This window comes from Elephantulus edwardii, unplaced genomic scaffold (assembly GCF_000299155.1).
Source record: "Elephantulus edwardii isolate Elephantulus edwardi_28Jun2011 unplaced genomic scaffold, EleEdw1.0 scaffold00042, whole genome shotgun sequence".
Taxonomy (NCBI): Eukaryota; Metazoa; Chordata; class Mammalia; order Macroscelidea; family Macroscelididae; genus Elephantulus; species Elephantulus edwardii.
This window is the reverse complement of record NW_006399792.1, coordinates 9539240-9552059: the sequence shown is the minus strand read 5'-3', so window position 1 is coordinate 9552059 and position 12820 is coordinate 9539240. Positions and strand designations below refer to the sequence as shown.

General features: G+C 42.6%; 2 protein-coding genes across 3 annotated transcripts in view; one reads left to right on the top strand and one right to left on the bottom strand.

The window, feature by feature from the left end:
- Nucleotides 1-6098: 6098 nt before the first annotated feature.
- On the bottom strand, nucleotides 6099-9580 carry HNRNPDL (heterogeneous nuclear ribonucleoprotein D-like). Of its 2 annotated transcripts, XM_006885277.1 has the most exons (7): nucleotides 9135-9580; nucleotides 8260-8428; nucleotides 7982-8143; nucleotides 7403-7534; nucleotides 7176-7290; nucleotides 6515-6685; nucleotides 6099-6192 (listed from the first exon to the last, which is right to left on the bottom strand). In XM_006885277.1, exons 1-7 carry the CDS (start codon nucleotides 9578-9580, stop codon nucleotides 6122-6124), a joined length of 1266 nt encoding a protein of 421 aa, XP_006885339.1. In that variant the 3' UTR covers nucleotides 6099-6121. The 2 variants fall into 2 exon arrangements, with proteins under 2 accessions (XP_006885339.1, XP_006885340.1); XM_006885278.1 differs by lacking the exon at nucleotides 6515-6685 and having other exon boundaries at nucleotides 6122-6192.
- Nucleotides 9581-10660: 1080 nt separating this feature from the next.
- ENOPH1 (enolase-phosphatase 1) overlaps nucleotides 10661-12820 on the top strand; it is a 48963-nt gene continuing 46803 nt past the window's right edge. The window contains exon 1 of the mRNA XM_006885276.1: nucleotides 10661-10744. Coding sequence (XP_006885338.1) covers nucleotides 10661-10744 — 84 coding nt within the window. The remainder of the gene's footprint in view (nucleotides 10745-12820) is intronic.

Below are 12820 nucleotides of genomic sequence, written 5' to 3'. Positions count from 1 at the left end.
CAGGGTTTAGGGCTGTTGTACATAGTGTCACTATGAGTCACAAACGACTCGACGGCACATAACAATAACAACATGGAGGCCGATGCCAACCAAGTAAAGCCAAGGACTGAGGGAAGCCACTAGAAGGTAGGAGACAGGCATGGAGCCAAGAGGCATAAACTCTTCAGGAGGGATCACAGCCCATATCCTGATATGGACTTCTAGCCCACCAAACTGTGAGCAAATATACCCTCAAAAAGATGGGCTGCACAGTGACTGCAACAATGGGCTCAAGCAGATTGATTTGAGACATGAGGGTGGTGCAGGACAGAGTAAGGTTCTGATCTTTTGTTCATAAGGTCATATTTATTATAAGTTGTAGTTGGCTATGTGTAGATGGCACATACCAAGTACAATTTTATTTTTATTACTTCACAATCTAGCTTCTTGAAGTTCTCTCCCTACATGAATAGACAGTGATGTTAGTACAATAATTCTTTTTTAAAATAAAATTTTATTTTAATTATGATTTTAATGAACATTTACTGAGAAGTTAGATTTTCATTCATTGTTGCACATTTTACCCCCTTGTCCTCCCTTCCCCCCATTCACTTGTGGTTTTGTTTTAAATATTCATTCATTCTTTGTTGTACAATTAAATACCTGCCCCCACCCCACCACCCGAGTCCTCTTTACACTGATATATCTGTTATTCTGGGATGTTGCTATACGTATTATGCCTAATCATATATTCCTTTTACACAGCTCTTTCATGTTTCAATGCAATGTCTATACTACATAGTACTGAAAAAACAAAGAATTTGTAAAACATTACACAACATGGGGGACCCTGGAACAGATCATATTGATTGAAATATCTCAGTCACAAAAGGATAAATACTGCTAGCACCACTGTTATAAAGAAGGTCTGGCATGGGTTGGGGGTGGGGGGTTTGAGAGAATAGGATAAAAGTGGATAAAGTACAACAATGCTTTGTAAGTCACTCAAGACCATGGTATTTTGTTATAGTAGTCCTGGAAACTAAGGCAGCTTTCAAAGATGCAACCAGAGTTGGCTTTTTCAATTAGCTAAGTCCACAATTTGAAAACTGAATTGACAAATCTGTTTTGAATAGTATCTTTTGTAGGCTATTAGAGTTGGCTTTTTTAATTAGCTAATTCCACAGTTTGGAAAATAAAGGGATAAATCCAGTTTGAATAGTGTCTTTTGTAGGTTGAGTATTCCTGTCTCTAACAGGAGATTCAGCCTACCAGACAACTCAGATTTTTAAAAAATCCTATGTAAAGATCAACTGAAGAAAGTTCTTTAATGCAACTTCATCAATGAGAGTAACTTGAATACATTTTAGTTGGTTGTGCTACTTCAGAGCCAACTGCTTCAAGGACACTTTAAGCAAGATAGTTTTCAATCTTTAATTTTCCTGAAATAATATGCTTTTATAAAAATTTAAATTACATCTGGAGAACTCTATTTTGTTTAGATTTGGGAAAAAAAAGGATTGGAATAGCGTAAGAGAAAAAAAACCAACGAAAACTGCTCATTGGAACAGTTATGAGAAAACTTGCTGCAGGAAAAATGTTTCTCGTCTTTTTCTAAACTGAAGTGCTTGCCAAATGCAAGGCTTAAGCATTATTTGAAAGTACTAAAAAAAAAGACTATCAATTCAGAACCGACTCATAGCTGACTCTCCAGTGGATTTTTAGAGGCTGTAAAATGCAGAGATAGAGGTTGCCATCTTCCTGCCTTAGACCTGCTGGTGGATTTAAACCACCAAAGAACCTTTGGTTTAGCAGACTGTGTTGCCAGAACTAGCTGAAATTGTTAGGTACTGTCAAGTACGATTCACACAGACCTATTTGGTGCCATCCTCATCATCTCTGATATACTAACTAGAGTCTACTTGTTACCATGTGCCGTCAAATCAGAACTGACCCATCGCTGCTCCTCTAGCAGACTTTCAAAGGGAGGAGACTGTCCATCCTCCCATGGATCAGCTGGTGGATTTGAACTGTATGCCTTTGGAGTTACAGTGTAGCTTCTTATCACTATGCCACCAGAGCTCCCAGTTTAAGTAACTCTAAGTAAGAACAAATGTTTAAAACTTTTTAAAGCCAATTCTTAATCCCAACCTCTCTCCAAGATTATAATACCAAAAAACTCACTGCCAAAAGTGGGCGGCAACTTTCCCATCAGGTTCTGAGGCAGTAAAACTGCCCAACTGTGGTGACCTAAATCTTTCTAAGGGAATAAACCACCCAGTTTTGGTGACCTAGTCCATAGAGTTGTGGCTGCTAACCCAAAGTCAAACTTATCTGGTGATTCAAATTTACCAGCAGCTCAGAGGGAGAAAAATAGGCAGTCTTCCACTCTCTAATTGATAGCCTCAAAAACTTAGAGGGTCAACTAAGTTAGCTCTAATTTAGTGGCAGGGAGTTGCATGGTCAATGTTGTTCACCTTTTTAGCAACTCACATTAAGCACTATGGAACCAAGGCTCAGGATTGTTATGTGCCAACCCGTTGAAACCAATTCATAGCTGATCCTCCAGGAGCTTTTCAGAGGCTGTAAATTGCAAGGAGTTTGCCCATTTTCCCCTTCAACTGGTGGATCTGTACTGCCTACCTTTGAATTGGCAGTGCAACTCCTTACCCACCAGACTATCAGAGTTCCCTCAGGATTATAATTGTTGTGTATTGTCAATTAGGAACTGACCCAAAGCTGACCTACCAGTGGGTTATCGGAGGCAGTTGAATCGCATGGGAGACTGCCCACTTTTCTCCCGTGTGATACACCGCCCAAAATGAGTAAAGGCCTGTGAATACTGATTTGAGAGATTAAATCATCAGAGGGGTACGTGAAGTCTTGAGAATGCCTAACATTACCATGGGCACTATGTCCTTTTCTGGTTTTAGAAAAGATCAAAGATTAAAAAAAAAACCAAAATAAAAAACACATTACAAAGTTTCACTGAAATGTCACATCCAATTTAAAATAAATATAAAACCCCAATCTAATAACCCTGTTTGTGTTGTTTTTTAAAGGGAGCTCAGATGGCCTTTGGGTAAAGGAGCTTTGCAGGAGAAAGCTGGATAATCTGATTTACTGCCTCTGAAAACCTAAGTGAGGGTCAGCTGAATTATTAGTTTCAATTCATGTTAACATTTTTACAGAAGCAGCTACATGACAGACTATAAAGTATTAATATTGTTTTAACCAATGTTGCCAATTAGGTTTCTATGAGGAGGCGTAACAGTACACAGAACTTAACCAAAACAAACTCACTCTCCGAGTTCTTGGACATTGTAAACAAGGTTGCTCATTTCTCTTGTGGATTCAAACCACCTGCCTTTGGTTGGCAGCATAGTTCTATTACCTGAGGTCACCAGAGCTTTTAGTTGTATTGCCATAGACATGAGTGATTATGCCACAACTCCAGAAACCAAGTATTTAACAATTTATACCCATTATAGCAATGGTGGCCACATGGTTGAGAAGCTGTGTACAAAGTCCAAAGGCACGTGGTTCAAATCCAGTATCTGCTCTGACAAGAGCATCTCTTTTAAGGTTTATTGCTTCTGAAAACCCACTGGAGGGTCAGCTAAAGGTTGTTTCTGACTAGATGGTACCCAATGGGGCACTTTATGCTGGAATAACAGGTACATCGGAATGTAATCACTTTTGCCGGAATACTAATGCTCTGGAATGGGATAGAGTGCCTATTTTTAACTTAAAACCTTAGTTGGTGAACATTTACACAGGCACTAAATCCAAACGTAGGAAACCACAACCAAGTCCTTAGGGAAAACCAAGTTCAAGTTCACTATTACTGCTCAGTGTTTTATTGCTTCTATAGGTATTTCTGTATTAAGACTTGACTGAAGAGCTTGGTTTTTTATAAAAAGCCTTTATTTGGGATCAGGGAAAGGACAATCTCAAAGTCAACTTGCCATCTAACTGTCAATTTGAATTTACAGGATGCACTATTCTAAAAACATTGCACCCAGATGCTGGCAACACATTTTTAAAAAAATGAGTAATTTAAATAAACTATTTCCCTTCAGGTGCATGGTGAAATAAAATTCCTTGTGGTAACATGTATTTGTACTTGCCCTGGGTTCAATCATGAACAAAACACAAGGCCAAGAGCTTATAAACTCAAGAGCCCAGCAAGTACAATCATTGGAACATAAAAACTTGCAGGGACCAAAAGAGAAGGAAAAAAAATTACACAATTATCTTCTTGGGAAATCATTTAAGTTTACACTTTCACATCTGAACATACCAAGTACATCTTATTACAGACTAATGTTGAACCAAGGGAACTTTTCCTTAAATCCAACAACGAATCCAAAAGTCCAAACAGGAAGTATTCTAAGACCAGCAAAGAAACCTGTTTTTTGGTTTCCTTTTCAATGTACCAGGCAAGCCTGCTAGTGCTATAACCTGGTTAATGTGTATTTTAAGCCAAGACTGAGCACTTAGCTCATGTAATCTCAGACATGAATACAGAAATAGGTACTACTCAGCTCAGAACTTACTGTATGAAAAATCATCATGACTTTTCCTGAGAATTCAAACCTTATGCGTTCCTATTAATTCTATCAATACCTATACCATTATAGAGCACCTGTTTAGGTACCACCAATATAGACAATGCTGAACAGAACCTCTTCTGCCACTAAATACTTTAATCTTATAACACTTCATAGTCCTCAGGTAAAACCCTTTTTTTAAAGCTTCATTTCCAAAACAGCAAGTGAAACAAAAGCTTTTTATCAGTTTAAAATGTCCTTTGTATTTTCAAATATTTGCCAAAAAACTCAACAACCTTGCTAAAGCCCTTTCCAGTAGGCTACTGAATGGCTTTAGTGGGGTAGCAGAAATCTTGGTCAATAAAAAGACAAAGCTTTAGGGAATAAACTACATCTATAAAAATGGGAAATAGGGTGACAACATGGTCTGCTACTCATAAATGACCACTGTCATCCCTATGGATCAAACAAACTGTGCTTGGATTATTGCTTATTTAGTATTACAAAGCTATTTAGTACCTGACACAGAAAAACAATCACATAAGGAAGCATTTATTGGAGGTGTAACATGAAATCATACAAATAAAATTTGTATAAACACAAATCCACATTTAGTCAAAACACAGATAGCAAAGGACAAAGTAAAAACAAAGAAAACTAATTGGCAGCTATGTACAGTTGGACACAATTGTGTCTTGTTCACTAGAAAGTCTTTTACAAAATAATCATCTGAGATCAACAGAAGATCAATCTTCAACGTTGTCCTGCATGATGGGTTACTTTAGCGTCTCCTCCTAAAAACAAAAACAAAATAGCAATTAGATTTGTGCAACTCTGACAAGCTTTCAAAGGTCCACTTTCATGAACTGTTTTAAGTCCTCACTTTATTATTTTCTTCAATAATTAAAGATCACATACATATTCATCAAAAAAACCCCAATTTGGGTAGTTAGTGAACTCACCCTGGAGAGCTCAAATGAAATAAAATTAATGTTTAGGGAAGAGAATTTGAGAATGCAACTTTCCCACAATCACAAAATGAACTTTTAACTAAATCAAGGTCTACTAGAAATATCTAGTAAGCCAAGTAAACTTTTATCATTAAGTATGAAATTCTCATTTATTGCAAGGAAAAGGAACTGTTTTGTGCATATGATCTTTAATTTATATCCCAGATTTGTTTTGGTTTGTAGATTTCACTATTAGCTATAAAAAGAAAAAGCAAGCATTAAATCTTAAAGAATGAACACTTAAAATGAGGCTCCACAATTGAAATACAACACTAAACAGAAGACCAAAATGATTAAGCTGTAAAAAGGCATTTAAGTACTTTAACTCCTGTAAAAAACCATTTAAGTTAAGTTTAGACACTTAATCTTCAAAAAGATTAAAAAGAAGCCAAAGTCTGAAGTTTTCCACTTTAATCTTTACGCTGGTACATGAAGTTGGAAGAGACCATACCACAGGACAGCGTTTTCTGGTGTATGCCTTGCGCTCTGCCCACAACGTGCGACCCCCAGAGATAGACGTGGTCAGGGTGACACACGGCCTGCAATGAAGTTCCCGCTGTTTTTTGTCAGTGACCTTCTTTAGTATGGCTGGTAATTGTTTTGGTGATTGCCACCTCCTCGAGATGCCTTGCCATATGTGCTCTGTTGACCTATTTTGGGGGGGAAAAAAAAAAAAAAAAAAAGAAAGAAAAAAAAGTACGTTAAGATTGTGTCCTAGGAAGTGAGCATAATGAACACATAAAGACAGATCAAATGGTTAAAGCTTTGCATGCCAAACATGAAACACTGAGCTATTTTGAACCACACTATTAAAAGCAAGCAGCAGTGTCTATAAAAGAAAAAGAATCACCCTATAGTCTATCAAATTCTAAAAAAAGGTAAACACTTCAATAAATGGAAAACCCATACACATGGAAACAATGTCAGAATGGGATTACACTTGGTTTATGAAATTAAGTTAAATATTCTTACCACTGTAGTCTGCATATCCCTGTCCATATCCATAGTTCCCATAGTTATACCCAGTATAATCATATCCGCCATAGCCACTATAGTTTTGATCGCCACCATAGGCACTATTGTAATTTCCATATCCTTGATCATAATAGTTATTAAATCCTTGGTTCCAGTTTTGGCCCTGACCTGAAACAATGCACAATGATTGTTAGGAAATACTTCTGACCCCCAATTCTAACATAAAAAATGTTTCTGTCCTTCACTTCATAAATCATAAACATGTATTTGTAGTTATCTGTTGGCTCCAATAATGAATGTTTTCAGCTGTCATCAAAAAGCGGGTAGAAAGTCCAATTGTGCCCATTCATGTTTTCTAAGTTTTAATTGGGAAACAGGACAAACTTTTTTAAGACTGGAAGGTGGTTCTGATTAAAATAAGAACTGTCCAAGAACTTATCAGTATATCATGTAATCTTAACCACACTTCACAATACTTTCCCACCAGTGATGATACTTGTCAAAGTGATAGTTATTTGAAAATACAAAGTTAGTACTCTCACAAAACCTTCCCTAAAACTACTCATTGGTGAGATATATTTTCACGTTTAAATCTGCTTTTACTTCTTGTGTTTATTGACAATGTAAAACAAGTAATTTTCCAAGAACCAAGTCTCACCTCGTCCACGACCCCTACTACCACCTCGCCCACCAGCTGCAGCACCTCTTCCTCCTTTCTGTTGTTGTTGCTGCTGCCTATATACCTCTTTGGGTTGTGCAACTTTGATTTCACACTATAAACAAACAGAGATTAACTTTTAACTTAAGTGCAATTTTTAGATTCTTGAAAAATTATTAAACAGCAACAAAAATAAAACACCAATTTCAACATATAATTAGCTTTACCTTCCCAGAACCAATTTGATGATATCTACTTTCTAACAATTTCTTTACTGGCTCTTCATCTGTATATGTAATAAAACAAAATCCTCTTCTTTCATTGGTTTTTGTATCCATGGGAAGTTCAATATTTTCAATCTGAAATTAAGACACATCCTATGTTAAAAAGTTATTGAAAAAAAAAAAAAATTCTTTTAAATGTCACAGGTTTCAGCATGTTAGCTTATCCTGAATAGTTTCCGCATAGAAGCCACTACTCAGTCATCTTAATGACTGATGCATGTGTGAAGAGAAAGGATGGGAGAGACTAAAACTTTCCAAATCCAATACAATTTTGTCCCCAACAGATGTCACTAGTTTTTAAGTGGAAAATCAGACTATCCCAAAACATCCAGATTCGGCCAAGAAAAACAAGACATTGCAGTTTTTGTTAAGCATGAAAAGCAGCAATCACGACAGTCACTATAAAGGACCCAAGCAGTAACAGGAATCCTCTCCTTGGTTGCTGCATAAATCTACCCCTTAAGAGGGGCAAAAATAAACCTCTAAAAAGTGTACCAAAGAATAATGATAAAAATAGCCCACCTCTCCAAAAGCGCCGAAATATTCTTTAATTTGCTCTTCAGAAGTATCTGGGCTCAATCCACCTACAAAAACCTTTTTTGGGGGTTCCTTCCCTTTTAAAGCTTTAGCTCTTTTGGGGTCTATCAACTTGCCATCCAGTTTGTGTTCTTTCAGTTCCAAAACCTGGAAGACAGGATTATTTAACAATATACAACTAAATCTCAGAACCATTTGTGGCTAGTAAACCACAACAACCGCTCCCCCCAGCCCAGAATAGGACCATGCAAACAAGTTCCTACCTTATCAACACTAGCAGCATCTTTGAAAAGTACAAATCCAAACCCTCTTGACCGTCCAGTGACTGGATCTGTTTTAATCGTGCAGTCTACCACTTCTCCAAACCGAGACAAATACTCAGTCAGATCTTTCTTGCTTGTATCCCAGCTCAAGCCTCCAATAAACATTTTACTAGAAAGAAAAGTTGAGGTTTTTCATTGTTTTAACAAATTAGCCACCTAAACTTGCAAGACAAACAAAGGTGTGCTCCAAAGACACCTGCCCCCCAATTCCTCGATGTCACTTACGGGAAAACAGTGGCCAACGCACTCTTCAACGTGCAAAACACCAGGTCGGCCGACTACAGAACAGTTTCTTAGCGGACCCACTTTTACTCAACTCTTCGCTCCCAACTTAGGACCGCCCCCTTTCTCAGCTGTCAAGCGAACCTTCTACCCACACACACTCATTACAGGGGTTCTCGATGGAGAGCTGGGGCGTCGTTTGGCTGCTGGTCCTTAGACCAGGATTTCTCCAAACTTCCCCCAGTCACTCTGCGCGAAGCAGTAACGCAGACACAATGAGGAGGCGGCAGCAGCTGCTGCATGTGGCGCAGCCAAGCCGGCCCCTCCTCCCTGGGCCGCACGCGGCGCCTGCGCACTCGGAGCCCAGACGCCACCGCCGCCGGTCGCCTCCGCCAACCCCTCCACCCTTCCCCCACCCTCTCGGGCTCCGGAGTCACCCCCTTCGTCTCCTACTTTCTTTCCTCCTTCAAGCAACTAAGGCCCATCGAGCACGCGGGGAAGAGACTCTGGGCAAGAACGGGGGCAGCGCGCGGCTCCCAAGAGACCGAAGGCGCGTGGGGCGCACTAGGGCAGGAGTGAGAAGCGTGCGGTACCCGTCATCCTGCTGATTCTTGCTCGCGTTGATCTTGGATCCCTCTGCGAACTCTTCTATGTTGCTGTACTCGTTCATGTCCTCCATTGTGGCGGAACTGTCAGGAGGGTGGTGCTGGCGCGCGGACCGTGTCGCGGCAGCAGCGGTGGCGGTGGAGCGTTGTATGGAGCTGGATTTAAAATGGCGGCGGAAGAGATCTGGGCGCCGCCTGCGCCCTCCCTTTATAGCCGCCCCGCCCGCCAATCGGGAGGGCTGCTGGGCAGTGACGTGGCGCTGGGCCCGGCGCGCCCCCTGCCGGGAGGAGCTGGGAGCTAACGAAGGGAGGAGCGGGGCGAGCTGCCGCGGACCCCGCGGCCGCCAATGGGAGAGGCTGCGGGAAGCTAAAGTAGCGGGAGCGGAGGGGAACAATGGCGGCGGCACATGGGAAAGCCGGGGCGGGACCTCCATCGTGGCCCTCCTGGTGAGGAACGAGGTCGCGAGTGAGGGGACGCTGGCTTGGAGTGAAAGGAAAAAAACGACGAAGTCCTTGGGTCAAAAATCTCGATCAGCGCCGTCGCTGAACCACAATCCCTCTTGCCTTGAGAGCCTTTTGTCTCTGACGTCCGATCCAACCCACTCCTAGCAAAAAATCCGTCAACCCCGCCTTTTTTCCTCCCTCGCTCCCCAGTGCGGAGCTGCTGCTGGGGCGGCGGGTGCTATCAAAGCCGTGGGCAAGCTGCGCCGGAGAAAGGCTGACTGCGCCCGACGCTCGCTCGTCGCTGATGATGCAAACGCGCCCATCCGCCGCGCGCACGCGTTTTGTCCTCGAGCTGGCAGGAACCAGCCCAACAGGAAGCAGCGATGCACGCCGGGGAGGGGGTGCGCTCGGCCTTCCCAAATGATCGCCTGGGCCGGGGACCCACGCAGTCAGGAAAACGAGAATCCAACACGACCTCCACTATGCGCTGAGGCAGGGAGGAGGGGCGGGGGGCCGGGTCAGATTACTTTAAATATGCAAAAGTGGAGGTAGTGGGCGGGGAGGGGGTTAGGTGCTGGAGAGGGCAAGGGGCACTCACATCCCCGGCGCGCCACTCGCGGGGCTCCTGTCTGCACGTGCCCCGGGCCTCTCCCGCTCGCTCAACCAGTCTGCGGAGAGCGCGCACCCGCACACCCTGCTCCCGCGTTCCCTTCTTTGTTCCCGCCCACGCTAGGCCCATTTTGACGGATCGGGTTGGAGGCTCTCTGGCGGCCAATCGGGGTTCGTGCTTGCCCTCCCCGCCCCATCAGGTTCCCGCGAGGCCCGCCCCTTTTTCTTGCCCACGTGGTCTCGGCCTTCTGTCCTACACTGCGCCGGAGTTCAGAGACCCAGAGAGGCCGTTTTCTTTACTTCCACCTCCCAGAGAAGCGGCTCTCCCTTTCATTTACCAGGCTGCACGCGTTTGCCGCCTTACAGATCTTGCTGAGGTGTCGGAACCTAAGAAGGTTTCGGGGTTTGCAGCCGCCGCCGCTCTCTGCCCTCACTGCCGGAAGGCCAATTCCAGTAGGGAAATGGTCGTGCTTTCAGTGCCGTCCGAAGTAACTGTGATCCTGTTAGATATCGAAGGTACCACAACCCCGATTGCTTTCGTGAAGGTGAGGGGCGGAAGGGAGCGGGGAAGTTACTTGTGCCTGTATTTCTCTTATTATAGTATTGCGGGCCATGCACTAGCGGTCTGAGATTGAGATTGAGAGACGCTGTGCAGCGGAGGGGAAGTATAAAGGCTGTAGCGCTTGCGAGGGATGCTGTTTTGTTTTCTGTTTCCCAATTTCTCCTGTGCTCTTCGGTGAGATGCAGCTGGATGAGAAGGGACAGAAGTGGTGGCTTGAAAGGGTCAAGGAGAACGAGTGAGTTTGGGCGAGGTGAGGTGAGGCTTGGCTGCAGGTGTGCACCCCGTCAGCCGCCAGGTTACACGCCTTCTCTGGATTTGGCTGGCGCACCCGGCGCAGCGTTAGCTTCTAGCCCTGAAAAGTGGAAAAACGGAAGTGTCAATTTTAAGGTAACTTAAAGTATCCCTGGTCTCATCTGCAATCACGGTTATTCTACTCCCACCGCTGCTGTTAAAGAACGAACTGCACACTATGTTATTTTCCTGGACTAATCTGGTCTGCCAGTTTCTGTGCTAATTTTATCGCCCTCTATTTAGAACACTTCTGGATCACATTCCTCAGAAAAGCTTGGCGTTTTCAATCTACTCTCAAACACCATCCACACCATTCTTCCTAGGAAGTCGTTAACACTCGTTTCCACTTAGTTCACAAGCTTAGAGCCCCTTACGTTATAAATGGAAGCAGGCTCCTTTCTTATGTATATTCTTATGTATTTGCCAGAATAAGTAAATGCCAAATGTTAATATAAGTTTTGGAATTATTCCTCGGCCTTAGTTTTTTTCTCTTTCACTCCCAGAGGCCTAAGAATTCATTTTAACATGTATTAGCTAGAGATGTTTGTATAGGGTAGTCAAAAAGAGATTTATGTATGAAAAAAATATCTTTCCATGAGCATGACTCCAACATTTTTCTCACGATAAAACACGGTTCCCATCTTTTGTTCATAGGGTTGCTTTGAGTTGTACTTGACAGCACCCAACAAAAACAACATTTTTCTACTTTAGTTTTAATTTGTTAAACAAAAATTACTTGTAAAGAATACTTTCCTTATATGGTGTTATGTACCATCAAGTTGGAACTAATAGCTGACCCTCCAGCAGGTTTTCAGATGTTGTAAATCTCAGAGGAGGAGATTCCCAAATTTTGGAGCAAGTAGTGGATTTGAACTGTGTGCTTTTAAGTTTACTACCTAGCAACCAGAACTACTTTTTAAAATTATCAGACTCTTATCCTGTGCCTTCCTCAGTGATCTCCCACATACTTGAGCCGACTTTTAAAGTCACCGCATTAGTCCATCTTGTTGAGGGTCTCTTTTCTGTCCCTCCACCTTATCCCCGACATACTTTTTCCAAAAGTTGTCCTGTGGGGGTAAAGTCAGTTCCTGGCTCAAAGGGTGGCGAGGGACCATAGTTGCAGTGGTCCACCAGTCTATCAGACAACCGTGCTGGCAATTTTACTGATATTTATGTTTTATTCTACATTTATCTTCAACTCCATCCAGGATAGAGTTGTGATCTCTTTCTATTGTGCTCTCTTTCTGTGGCACCAGCAGTGGTAACCACATAACAAATATTATTCTGGTTTGAGGGTTGTGAAGTTGAGCTTTGCAAGGTCTTTTAATGCTGTGGCCCCACTATTTGTGTGCACCTTTGATTTTCTTCATTCTTTACTCTAGACTGGGAGAGACCAGTCTTGCATCTTAGCTGGCTGCTCTTAACGGTTTTAAGGTACTAAGTGCTGCTTGTCCCCTTGAGTCTCCTGTGACTCATAGTGACCCCTATGGACAATAGCTCTGAAGTCTGCCCTGTCCTGAGCCAGGCTCACTGACTCTGACACACTTCCCTCATTGCCTCAGTTACTGTGTATCAATCCATCTCATTCACAGTCATCCTCTTCACTGTCCCTCCACCCTTCTGAGCATGATGTCCTTCTCCAAGGACTGGTCCCTTCTGGCCATGTGCCCAAAGTATGTGAGATGGAGCTTCAAAATCCTTGTGTACAGGAGAGACTTGATTTCACTCTTTCCAAGACAGACTTGTTTTCTTGGTGGTCCATGATATG